This window comes from Perognathus longimembris, chromosome 9 (genome assembly GCF_023159225.1).
Source record: "Perognathus longimembris pacificus isolate PPM17 chromosome 9, ASM2315922v1, whole genome shotgun sequence".
Classification (NCBI taxonomy): Eukaryota; Metazoa; Chordata; class Mammalia; order Rodentia; family Heteromyidae; genus Perognathus; species Perognathus longimembris.
In genome coordinates this window covers 65,567,969-65,581,196 of record NC_063169.1, presented here as the reverse complement: position 1 = coordinate 65,581,196, position 13,228 = coordinate 65,567,969, and the positions used below count along the sequence as shown (strand labels likewise).

The window sequence follows — 13,228 nt, the reverse complement described above, 5'->3', positions numbered from 1 at the left end:
AGCCTAGAGATTAAAACTAGAAGGAAACAAGACCCCAAAAGACGTGTCATTTAAAAATGGGAGGATGGAAATGTAGCTAATTGGTAGAATTCTTGCCCAACATGCTCTTGGCTTTGGATTCAATCACCAGGATCACAAAAAAAAAAAAGAAGAAGAAGAAGAAATAATATAATATAGTAGATAATAATACATAATTTTAAGGAAGAATACAGATAATTGCTTTTTATTAAACCCTCAAGTATAGTAAATTAAACAGTAGATTTTAAGGGTGAAACTACTACGAGACATGTTTAAAACCAAGAGAAACAAAATAGATATGCCTATTAGACTGTGATTCTTTTAATGGCCAATATAGATTGTCTCTGCCTTAAAACTCAACCCTCAGTAGCCACTCTCCAGTCTGCATATTAATGAAGAACGTGAATGTCTCTCTAAAATTTTCAGCTACAGCATCTCCATAAAAAAATCAATACGCTCCCACGCCTCATGAATACAGACCAGGGCCTGCTCCCAGCTGCTTATGCTGACATTAATTATCATTAAGAGAGGGGAACTCGCCCGCCTCTCTGTTAACTCTCCCCTGCTACACCCAAACTCCTGGTGTCACTCTTTTCCGTTATTTTTAATGGATCCTGATCCGAAGCGTGTGTGGGCTGTGCAATTACCGCTTGGCTGAACGGTGCAGCGTGCTCTCTGATGGTTCAGAGACACCGAACTGGAAAGGCATCCCAAGGACGAGGAAGGGGTTCTGCGTACCACTGCACAGCTCCTACCTGGTCTTCCCAAGTCTCCATTCCTTCCTCTCCATTGTGCTTAACTTGGTGCATTTTCATGGTGTCTCCATGGATAGAATGTTGACGACCACTCCCCTTTAGTGGTGGGAGCACACTATGCCCAGGTATGTTCAGTACATCACCTTGTGGGAAAGGAACTGATTAAAGGGGCCTTCAACCCACACCTGCCTCCCCTTTCTACCAAAAGTCACAACCCCACACCCACAGATTCCGGGATCTCTCAGACAACCCAGCCTCAAAAGCTACCTGATCCTATTTCACCAAGGACTCCGTAGTTTACTTAACTGCAACATCCACAAATGATAAAGCTGATTTTTTTTTTAATTACTAAGGAATGAGATCGGTGGTAAAGGTGAAGCTTTAACTAGTGTGGAGTGAACCTGGCGAATTTTTGCCAGTGGCTCTGACAGCCTCCATTTCAGCAGGCACAGGATTCAGAAGTGTGGGCCCTACCTCGGGAGAGGTTATTGTCTAGCAAAAGAGGCTATTCATAAACACACACATAAAATAAAATCAAAGGCAGCATGCTCTTATTTTCTAGAAGGGATGAAAAACCAGGAGGGAAAGTGGAGGAAACAAGTTTCATTACTGCTGCTTTTAAATCAACGTAGTTTTATTTCTGTCATAAAATACTCACGGTACCAAGACTTTCTGAGCATTTTTGAAAAGGGGGAAAATATACAGCTCAGAATCCACACGGTGTTTTAGCATTAAAGAAAAATAGATGCTAAGGAATTCTGCCCCTTTACTGAAGAGATGAGGACCTTGAAATCCTTAGAAGTCCAGATTCTTACCTGTGATTACAGAGGGTAAAACCATGTCAAGACCCCAGAGCTCCTAACTCTATGGCCATGACCTACAGCATCCTCCCTGAATCTCTGGCCTTTTCCCCAAACCAATTTCACCATATTTCTGCTACTGTCCACAAGCAACATTATATTTCTCTCTCTAAAAATAAAGCCAAGGCATTTAAAAGCTTAGAAAGGACTTGAATAACAATTGCTTCCAATCATGTCTCATTCTACAAATCAGATATTTATTTTTCCCCTCAAATCAGACAAGTTAAACATAATAAAGTCTAAGATATGGCTGAAGACACAGGCTGGAAAATGGTAGCCCCAGCCCAAAGCCCTGTTTCCCGCTGCAGTGGAGCTCTGGCTGAGGGTGTGCCCTACCTACCATCTCTGTTCATGCTCCCCTAATCTCATCACCGTAGGTGAGCTACTGTCCCAGGGTTCATCTTTGGCTCTACCTTATCCTCATTCCTTCATTGCCAGGTGCTCTCAAACGATTGCAGGGTAAGCGCGCTGTGCTATCTCCTTCTGGAGAAATTCCCATACTAGACCAGAGACAAAGCCAAGGCATGAATAGGTTGCATGCTCCTTCCTGGTGAATCATAGAAAGAAACGATGCCTATTCCATTTTAACCACGGGGGGGGGGGGGGGGAATCAGAGCCTGTGGCTGGTTTGACGCCACCAAAACGAAGCATGTGACGTCCAAAAGGTGTGCTCTAAAGTGGGTCTGGATGGGTCATTTGCGAAAAATACATGAGGACTGTGTGAATGTTTCACAAATACCACGCTAAGCCCATGTAACAAGAATCGCATTCTTGTTATTATTTCTGCAATTCTTCAGGCCGTTTCTTAAAGCAACGTCTGGTTCGTTCAAGCCTTAGGAAGCTCAGACTTCATTTCTTTGGTCCAGCCCTATCCTTCCGCCCCTCCCTCTCTTTTACCTCACTCTGATCATCGTCACTGTCTAACCCCAGCTCAGGGGGGCAAAAGGTTCGGTTCTCAGTGTTACTCAGAACATGTTTCTGAACCCACCGAGGCATTAAAGAGTAAGTGGGTCACATTGCTTTGTGTGGCCTGCATAAATCCTGGCTTTTACCAGGCAAACGAGAAGTGCCGGGAAGGGAGCAGAAAGGGTTGAGGCACATGAGAAGAGATATTCTGCAAAACGTGGGCTGATAAACAAACAAACAAGAAACAGAAAAGGCAAGAAGAAAAACTCAAAAGAAGTAAGAAACAAAGCTGAAGGACTTGTGAGCTATCCAATTGACTCTATCTATTGGAATAAGTAAAACCCCTCTTCCCACTCCCAAGATCCTATTGGAGGAGTAAAGTCATGGACGGTTTAGGACGTGAGAGAAGCCATACAGTGACATTCTCAAAAGCTAGAGGCCCCACCCTGGCTCTTCCAGACATCTCTCTCCCCCCCTAAGGTAACTCCAACCCATTCCCAGCAGGAGAGACTTTCCTCTAATAATGATGCTAGATTTCCAAGAACCCCTGGCATCCTAAAATTCAATGGTTCATGTTTTATAAGGTTTTTATCACATATGCCTTAAGACCAAATTTTGTGCTGGAAAGAAAGAAGCACAGTTCCTTTTGCAGAACATACTAAGTGTTCCAGAGAGGTAGCCTGAAGTCCTGAGAGAACAAAGGCCAGTGGGTAGAATGTCTGAGTTCACATCTCACCTGAATACTTTAGTCTTCTGATAGCCCTGGCGTTGTGGTTTGCGCTTACTGAGCCTTAGTTTCCTCAAAAGAATATCTTATGCCTCATGGGATTGCTGCAGTTCAGATCAGATGTAAGGGTTTTAAGCATTTTGAGGTTCCAGCCATCCCCTTTATTAGAGGAAGTTACCTTGTGTTGTCATAGCGCCTCGTATAAGAACATCCTGCTGGCCAGTTGATCGGCTCTAGTGCAGATTACACTCTTGGAAGGTGGGTGTAGAAACTGATTTGTTGAGCACAGATTTTCACTGTCACCAGGCACTGGTGGCTCACACCTCTCAGGAGGCTGAGATCTGAAGATCATGGTTCAAAGCCAGCCAGAGCAGGAATGGCTGTGAAACTCCTATCTTTAATTAACCACCAGCACACCCCAGAATTGCCGCTATGGCTCAAAGTGATAGAGCACTAGCCTTGAGCAGAAAAGCTCAAGGACAGCTGCCAGGCCCTGAGTTCAAACCCCATGACTGACAAGAAAAAAAAAATGTTTTCATATTCCAGAAAACACTGGGGGCTTTCTCTATGCGAGGACATGGAGGGTGGGAATTCACAGATGCCCTAGTTTGTAATGCAGTGGGGGGAAAAAAAACTACTTGAAACATTTTTTAATTTAATTTTTGTCGTCCTGCATTCACTGAGTACAGCTGTTTTATAAGCCTTTAACTTTGTCTGAGTTAGGGAGCATTTACGATCCTATCATATATAAAACATAAACATCAATCTGCTTTCTTATTTCTTTGCAAATTCAATTATTTCTAATTACATAAAGGCATCATTGATCAAGTAAGCATAAAAACCAATATAGTAGAGTTTAATCTCTTAAATAAGCTTGTAGGCTTCAAGGAGTAATTGGATGTTATAGTATTTAATACAAGGAGACATCTTTGTTGTTGATAACTGGGCCCAAGTTAAAGGAAAATGTCTAAACCCCATCGTGTTATGTATTGATTTGGTTCAAATTGAAAATATTTGGATTCTGTTTTCATTTCCTTCTCCTTTCTCTCTCTGCTGCTCTCTGCAGGCCTGGAAATGGGTTTTAGGCCCCGTGGTCTTGTATGCATGCGAAAGAATAATTAGGCTCTGGCGATTTCAGCAAGAAGTTGTCATCACCAAGGTATGCGTGTAGCTTTATGCCTGAGTAAAAGCCTGGGTGCCGATGAAAATTTTTTATTAGCCCAAGTTTTTAATTTGCCAGTTTTATTGCAGAACAGTCTGTAATTTAGAGGCTCATCTTCTGTTCTAATAATTGCTTGTATCCTGAGTATCTTTTTAGAGTGACTAATCTTACTGAAGGCAGGAATCGGGGCGGCAGACCAGTAAACAGAATTCTGACAAAGGTTTAGGGTAGAGCGCTGGAATGATCAGTATTTCTCTTTATCCTGGTTTCTCTCTGAGAGGGAAAAGGAAGTAGAACTGAGAGTGTGTTACGCTGCCCAAAGTAATAGCCCATATACCACATAGAGATGCATACTTCACCAAGGTGGCAGCAATGGACACTCTAGGGGTGACCATGGAGCGGAAAGACAAGATACCTGGAGCACAAGCCTGCCAAGCAGCAGGTCCCTTGGTAGCCTTTCTCCATCTTGATATTCTTGTGACTCTGTGATTTTTTTTTTTTTTACTTCATAATGGAAGAAGACAGGAATAGACAGAAGAAGAATGTGTATCTAGGAAATTAACAACAACCCCAAGAAAGACATAAAAAACCCTCTACCACTGCCCCTGACTTTTTAAATGTATAAGAAGCAATTCTCTGCTAAGAAAACCTAAGCCACTAACAGCATTTGTATTTTCTAGTACAATTTTGACAGAATACATCCCCTTTACTGTCTTCATGAAAGGAGATATATAGAAAGTCATAGTCTGCATTCATGTGACCTGATATTATGGTGTTTAAGCACAGAAAGATACCAGGCTGTATCAAAAGCCAGGCTAGAAACTGTGTGGATGCCTAGAACTGTTACTAGGGAAACCATCTAAGAGCAGCATTAGAACAAACACCAGAAGGGAGAGAAGCCTAGAACTAAAGATTCAAATACCCTTCCCAGTGGAAGAGCTGTCTTCCAGGGTAGAAATGTTAGAGCTTCTTCCCTTGGGCCTCTTGCCATAAAAGAAGACACGGAGGCCCGGAAGCCTCTTCGCAAAACAAGATGGAAGTCCACAGAGGAAAACTAGCTCTTTCTTTGAATAAGCTCCTGGCCAGAAAAAGTCACCTAAAAACTGTGGAGCTCTTGTACATCTAAATCTCAGAGCCTGGACAGACCACTGGATGAGTCAGCAAAGACAAAGGAGAAAAAGGAAATTTCCCAGTGAGTTAGAAGATAGTTGTGCACTCACCATGAAGAAATATTAGCGTTAATTCACGGGGACTTGTATGCTTAAGTGATATAGACCAGCATGTGTGCTCCTGAAATTGGCTAACTGTGCTGTGGAAAGCTTGGTCATTTGAGGGACAGAGTCTCATCTTGGGTACCACATTGCACATGGGTGCCATGACTCAACATCAAACGAACTTCATTCTTGCTCAAGTTGCAAATTCAGGCATGAAAGTAGTGGCGGCCATCATTCGCTACTGATAGCCAATAGCCTAGGGAAACTACAGCTAAAAAAAAAAAAAACTGATTTAAAATTAATGGACTGAAATAAAGACTGTGTTTGTATTACTATAAGTAAAAAAAAAAAATGACCAAGAAGCTGCCTTGCTCTCCTGTAGGTGATAAGTCACCCATCAGCAGTCCTAGAACTTCACATGAAGAAGCGTGATTTCAAGATGGCGCCAGGACAATACATCTTCATCCAGTGCCCGGCCATCTCCTCACTGGAATGGCACCCCTTCACCCTCACCTCCGCCCCCCAGGAGGACTTCTTCAGTGTGCACATCCGGGCAGCAGGAGACTGGACAGGAGCTTTAGTGAAGGCCTTTGGGACTGACGGACCACCCCTCAAGGAACTCTGCAGCCTGCCAAGGTTAGAACCACCCCCCACCTCCACCCCCACCCTCACCCCCACCCCTCCACCCTAGCCAATCCTGGGGCTTAAATTCAGGGCCTGTGTACTCTCCTTGAGCTTTTGTGCTCCACACTCACACGCTCTACCATGTGAGCCTCAGCTCCAATTTGGGCTTTGCGGGAGGGAGGTAGTTAATTGGAGATAAGAGTAAGTTTCACGAACTTTCCTGCCCAGGTTGGCTCGGAACTGTGATCCTCAGATCTCAACCTCCTGAGTAGCTACAATGACAAGCATGAGCCACCAGTGCCCAGCTACCCCTTCTCAGTTTTATGTCTTTGTTGCAATATTGCAACAAACAGTAAAGTATTTGCATGCATGGATATGCAACCGAATTTGGTATTATCTTCATGCTAGGTTGTAAGTTTCAATCCCCCCCTTTTTTTAATGTAAGAAATCTACATAATATGTATAATTTAGGAGACATTCAGGGGAAGCAAGTACATTTCTGTAAAAGAAAAAACAAATGTTCAACAAAAGTAGGCGATGATCCAGAAAGAAGGAACAGTTTGCTTTCCAGTTCCAAAAGCAGCTCCTGTCTAATTCTGTGCAGCTTGCCATGAGTCAGGCAACTCTGAGATCTTTTCTGTCACAGATTGTATTTGTGAAGGTTGGTCTTCAGAAGAAGGATGCTTTCTTCTAAAAATATTGGGCATTCAGGGCCCACACTGTTTCATATAGAGCCACAGCTTAACTTCATTTTTTTTTTATCTCTGCAACCTTATTTCCAAGCAAACTCACATATTAACCAGGGGACATTATCCATCATTCAGCCCACAACACCACCCTATCAAAAGGCCTAAGGACATGACTGGAATCCCAGTGTGAATGACCAGTTCTGGGCCCAAATCAGTAAACACTGGCCCAAGGCCAATTCCCAGTCCAACTGCAGACCACCCAAGTGCACAGGAAGCTTGTGTTTAGAACTCCAGGAAAATCAAGGAGAGAGAGAGAGAGAGAGAGAGAGAGAGAGAGAGAGAGAGAGAGAGAGAGAGAGAGAGAGAGAGAGAGAGAGGATGAGAAAAGCATTTAAAAGAATTTCAAAAGAGGCCTCAAGAGAGTAGGCCTACTTCTACCCCCTATGCAGGGCAGCAGTACTGCCATGTGAACTTCAGTAGAAACCCCAAATCAGTTCACTAGTTCACTGAGACCTTTTCTCCTTTTTGTGTGTGTGTGTGATGGAAAGTAAGCATCCTAGTGGAATTCCAAGGATAGTAATGCACTATCTGTTTCTATACCTGACGTCCGGGAGGGTCTCAGGAAGCTGACAGGAGACTCGGAGTTCAGTTACTCATGACAAAATGTATCTCACACTGCCCCAAAATGGAACTAGTGCCCCTGCAGTTTAATATCATCAGACTATAATCACTTCTCAGTAAAATGGGAAAAAGGAATCGCGATCCTAAATACGTCAACATTTATCAGGTATTTCTGCGGGTTTTGTGACGTAATTCTCCTTTGGATGTAATTGATATTATTTTAAAATTGGGGTCAAGTAAATCCCAATCATGACTAATTACAAAAATAATCAACGCTAATATATTTTATTTCTTTCTCTCCCTCTCTCAATTTCCTTTATCTAATTATTTGTAAAGTCATCTACAGGGGGCCTAAGGTACCACCATTTTGTGGTTAATGACCTTTTATTTTCATTCCTCCATTCCCATATATCAATATGTAATAATGGGTTATTAATTAAGATTAACTAGAGGAAAGTTGATTTGAATATTAGGAAGCCTGAACCACAGAATATTTAAAAAGAAATCCAGTTGAACTTTCCTGAACGCATAGTAAAACCCACGCGTGCCAACCTCAGGTGCCTTCCCCAGGCACTCCTTCGGGAAAAGTTATGAATAACTTAGAAGCCTTTCAATTAGCATATCTTTGTTCATATGTAAATGTGTGCTTTCTGGAATAGTTATTTAAGACATTCGGCTGACTGAAATAGTTTAAACCTTCCCTGTACAATTGATTCGATGGATTATTGAATCACTCCACGCTGGGCAGCAAGAAAGAGTGTCTTCAAGCTCCTACGTGCCAAGATCCGGTAGAGGAGAGATCAAGACAGACATAAATTAACTCATACCTGGGAGGACGCACACACGTACACAAAAACACACAGGAGAAGATGACAGCAATGATAAGGAAGGGTACATGGCGCCCTGAATCATGGGAGAGGATGGATCTGGTCCACGAGAAAATTCTCAGAGAAATAAAAATGGAATAGGACCTAACCAAAGGGTAACTATCAATCAAGTCAGGACACAGGGGGAGAGATTAGGGCAGAGTATTGCGAGTGAGACGGTGGTAACACCAAGGCCCTGTGGCTGCAGGTGGGACTGTGCACTTAGGAAATGAAAGAAAAGCCAGTGTGGAAAACTGGGGATGCGAGATGCAAAAGAGACCAGGCCAGTCCGCCGAGAACCACGTTACAGTCCCTGTCTTATTTAGCCAGAGAATATGCTTTATCCTTAGGAGGAAATTTTACTCTCAGCAAGACAAAACATCTTTGCAGCCCCTGGCCTAGTTACGACAGCTTTTTGCATTCATCTCATCTAAAATAGTGAGTTCTACAGAGCTGGGCTGACAAATTCTTTTTTAATTGTATTTATTCCAAAGGAATGGCTTCCACTAGACTAAACCAACCAGTCTCCTAGCCACCCCACCCCACCGCCCCACCCCACCCCACCCCCCCGCCAAAGCCCCTGCTTCTGGCCTTAGGATGGAGCTGGGGGAAGGGCATGCAGGACCGCTTCTCACTGGGCAGTATGCTGCCTGCGGCCAAAACAAGGACCTGAGAACCCTCCAAAGAGTCGGCCTCAGGAGCGTGAGGAGATAGCAGGCCTGTTGTCCTGTCCATCCACCAATCCCACCACACACCCAGGAAGCAGGCCCCAACATTCTTGTGCTTAGCCCCAACTCCCGAACGAGGACCCTTGTACGCTCACAGTCAATCACCGCACGTGCATTTGCCGACTCCGTAAAGCGCACAGGTAGGGGAGGTCTTGGTGTTCAGGAGCGAGGGGACCGGAAGGTCAGTCGGGCTGTTCTGTGTGCTTGCAGGCTGGCCGTGGACGGCCCATTCGGAGCCTCTCTCACGGACGTGTTTCACTACTCTGTGAGTGTGTGCGTGGCAGCAGGAATAGGAGTGACCCCCTTTGCCTCTCTTCTGAAATCCATGTGGTACGAATGTCATGAGCCACGAACCCCGCCGGGACTGAGCAAGGTACGGGGCAATCATTAGTTCACCCGTGCATGGAGTGAAAGGTCCCATGTCCTTCTATCTATCAACGTCCCAATTCTCCAGGAGGATTTTAATTAACTATGGGGGAATAAACTCAGGGATCCTTAACTATACTTATGTTCTTAAAAACCTCCATTCAGTATTACATTTATGAGAAGGGTTATGTCTAATCTTGTTAAAGATGACAAGGCATAAATTTTATTGCTTCATTGCCATTACCGGACAGGTAATTGCTCATCTCAATAAAATGTGGACAGGCTGCAAATACCTATGTGACCGGGCGGCTGTCAGTCAGGTTAATGGGCAACCATCTCCTCAGCCACCTTAGCACAATGCTGGGGTTGCTCAAGTTCAATTCCACACCTTCCTCTCCTGGCCACCATTGAGACTCATTGGCTCTCTGACGATGAGGTCGTTGCCCAACGTTAAATCTCCTTTTGGCTGTTCCGTCTTTGTTTGCTGAGTCGCTTTCTCTAGGATTTCTTTCTCCCTTTCCCCCACACCAATACTCCATCCCAAACTTTGATCCTGTGGAGGGAAAAGGAACTTCCACCCCCCCCCCAGAAGGTTTGATCATTGGAGTCCATAAAACAAACTGACAACAGAGAGATTAACAAGAGAAAAGATGTACAAATGTATTGATGCACAAACTCATGGGAGCCACTCAGGAACAAGAATGAAAGAAGAAACAGATGGCTGACACTTAAATACCTTTCACAGAGGAGAGGGGAATGAAGGCTACAGGCAACTCTCAAGAAAAAATAAATAATATTCAGGGGAGATGGATGGATGCACAGAACAGACAAAAACTTAGGATAAATGCACCTGGGCTCTGACTGTGGTGTCAGCTCTAGTTTTTCCTCCTACAACTTATATTCTAGAAAATCCGGGACAAGAAAATTGCAGAGAAAGACCTTTCCTGTCCTTTGAGAGGGAAAGTGAGGTGAAATTGGAGGTGAGGGAATAGAAGAAGGACAGGGAGATGTTAGTTCCCCATTCGCTCAAAGTATTTAGTATTTAGCGTGCCAAGCACTCTACTTGGGTGTGTATCATTTTCTGATGTATCTCTGATGTCTTAGGACTAGTATCAGGCACTAGAGCCAGCAGACATGGGGCCATGGTCCCACTAAGTGTGTAAACACAGCAGGAACTAAAATGTCTGGTCTTCTCCGGTCACATCTTCTCTGCCGCTCTTTGGCTGCAGTTCTTTCTCCATCAGGAGAGGCTGGATATTTATTTATTTTTGTCTGATTGGTTATTTTTGTTAGTCATGGGGACTTACCTGGGAGCCAGATGTCCCTGAACTCTCTGGCTTAAGTCGAGCTCTCTACCACTTTGAGCCACACACAGCTCTACTTCTGGTTTTCTGGTGGTTAATTGGAGATAAGAGTCTCCTGGACTTCCCTACCCAGGCTGGCCTTGATCTGCTGTCCTCAGATCTGAGCTTTCTGAGTAGCTAGGATTACAGGCGTTAAGTCACTGGCACCTGGCTAGAAGATGCTGGATTCAACCTGCACGTGCCCTCTGTAGGTCCTCTGAAGCATTCGTCCCGTGACATGATCTCCTAAGGAGAAATCTGTGCTTGGATAAAGCTAGGAAATGCTTCAATCACATCCTGCTCTGAAGGAGTTACCTTCTCTACTATCCTGTTCGGTCAGCTCTGCAGAAAAGAACATGGCGCAGTCTTAGTCCACTCTTCCCTCCAAGCTTACTTAGCCACAGAACCATTCTTTACCGGTGACTCAGGACAATGCCTAACTCCAGGACCTCTCCCATACCTCAGCATTCATGATTCTCAGATCAGTGTTTTCGTGAGGTCCTGAGGGACAGGTGCTGTTTCCTTTTGCATTTGATGTAATCTTAGTTGATCTTATAAGGTAAGCAACTCCTCTCCTCTAGGTAAGGAACTTGAGTTCAGAAAATTTTAGAAAGAGTAAAAGAAAGTTCCTGAAAATGCACAGGCAGTAAAAGGCAGAATCAGAGTTCGAACCCAGGTCCATCTTCTTTTCTTTCCCTGATAGGCCCACACACAGTGGATATGACACCCATAGCCTCCTGAGGTTTGGTCACCCAAGTCGGGAGACTGTGGGATTTCTAATCAGAGAATCTCAATTCTGCCCACCCCAGTAAATCGGTACCCCCCCCCAATAAAGCTTCATCTTCAGTGCTTGGGGGTCACTCTCTGAGCAGGGCTTCCTCTTCCCCAGGGATGGGCACATAAGAATCCATAACCCAAATGGGACCTGTAATAACAAAGGAGACAAGTCAAAACTCTACGAATGCCATGTTGCTATAAACGTCTGCACACGATGGCATGCACGTTTATTACACCTGCCAACAGTACAAGTCGATCACCCGGGAGCCAGGAGCAAGGCATTTCGCGTGTGCCATGCTCTGCCATCTTTTTAAGGTGCTTGACATTCTCATTCCCATTCTACAGATCAGGAAACTGAGGCCAACTGCAGAGTTCATAGGGAAGATAAGAAATCATCTTACTGGATTGCCCTCATTCTTTCAGATCCTAGACTACTTCCAGTGAGAAACCTGAAGCGAATTCTAATAAATGTTAGAATTCAACTTGAAATCTAGGCCGCGGTGGCGGAAGAGTCCATCTCCTTTTCTCTACACCGTAGTAAGTTTAACAAGGCAAGCAGAACAGCCCTTTCCTCAGAGCAAGCCTGGGTTGTGACCCATCGGGACTTCTGGGCCCTCTGAGCTCTTTCCTCCCATCTGCAGTCCACCTTCTATGGGGGGGGGGGGGGGGGCGTGGAGACTCAGAACCTATCATGCACCAGGCTCTCTCATACTGACCCCTGAGATGTCTTCTCACTGGCTTACATCAACCCAACCCAGCTCATAATAGCCTCACCCTCCTCTCTGCCTTCGTTTCCTCCCGACGTCCTCTGTGATAGCGCGTGATCGTGTGTGTGTTCTTATGTTAAGATCCACCCCATGCCCGCTTTCCCCTGGCCAACCGGGAGTTCCTTGACTATGGCTCCCCTGGGCGTGGTGGTCATTGCTGTGTGCACCTGAGCGGGTGGGTCACGTCCTCAGGACCAAAGCATGCTTCTGATTTCCACTTCAAGGCCCTTGCGTGGAAGAAGTGCGCGTTCTGGTGCTGTCAAAAGCTTCGGCGGAGGCTGACGTGGAAGATGCAATCCCTCCGGGTCTGCCTCCAGGAAGACAAGCGGGGAAACCGAAGCGCAAGTGCAGCGCTCATCAGGCTTATGTAACTAATATTTGTCAGGCCGCCCACATGCTTTTGAGATATAAATACCATTCCTTCCACGAAACTGTCAGCATCTAGATAATTTTTGAAAGTGCAGCAGAGCAAAGCAGTGCCGATGGATCTGCCAGCATCTTCACATGGTCAGGGCTGAGCCCGTTTCCAGGTTGTTCTCTTCGGTAACAAGAAGGAAAGGAAAGCAGCCTAGGAGTTCAGAGCTGGGCTTTCAAGGGTAAATGGTTAACTGCAGTTAGCTAGGAATATTTTTTTTTTCCTCTAAGTATAAAATACCGGTTGGCATAAAGGCATACATTTGCATGTACCAGCCTCCAGTTGCAAGTAAAAAAATAAAGAAGAAGAAATGCCCCATAGTCTGCTCCATGATGACAACTTTAAGCAGTATTTTATTGCGTTTCTTCCTGCACCACATAATGCTAAAAC

The 13,228-nt window shown here is 44.7% G+C and overlaps 1 protein-coding gene across 1 annotated transcript in view; it reads left to right on the top strand.

Annotated features, from left to right (window-relative positions):
- Nox3 (NADPH oxidase 3) overlaps nt 1-13,228 on the top strand; it is a 48,646-nt gene that overhangs the window by 16,854 nt on the left and 18,564 nt on the right. Inside the window, exons 8-10 of the mRNA XM_048354554.1 lie at nt 4,333-4,425; nt 6,025-6,278; nt 9,381-9,543. Of these exons, the coding sequence (XP_048210511.1) occupies nt 4,333-4,425; nt 6,025-6,278; nt 9,381-9,543 (510 nt within the window). The remainder of the gene's footprint in view (nt 1-4,332; nt 4,426-6,024; nt 6,279-9,380; nt 9,544-13,228) is intronic.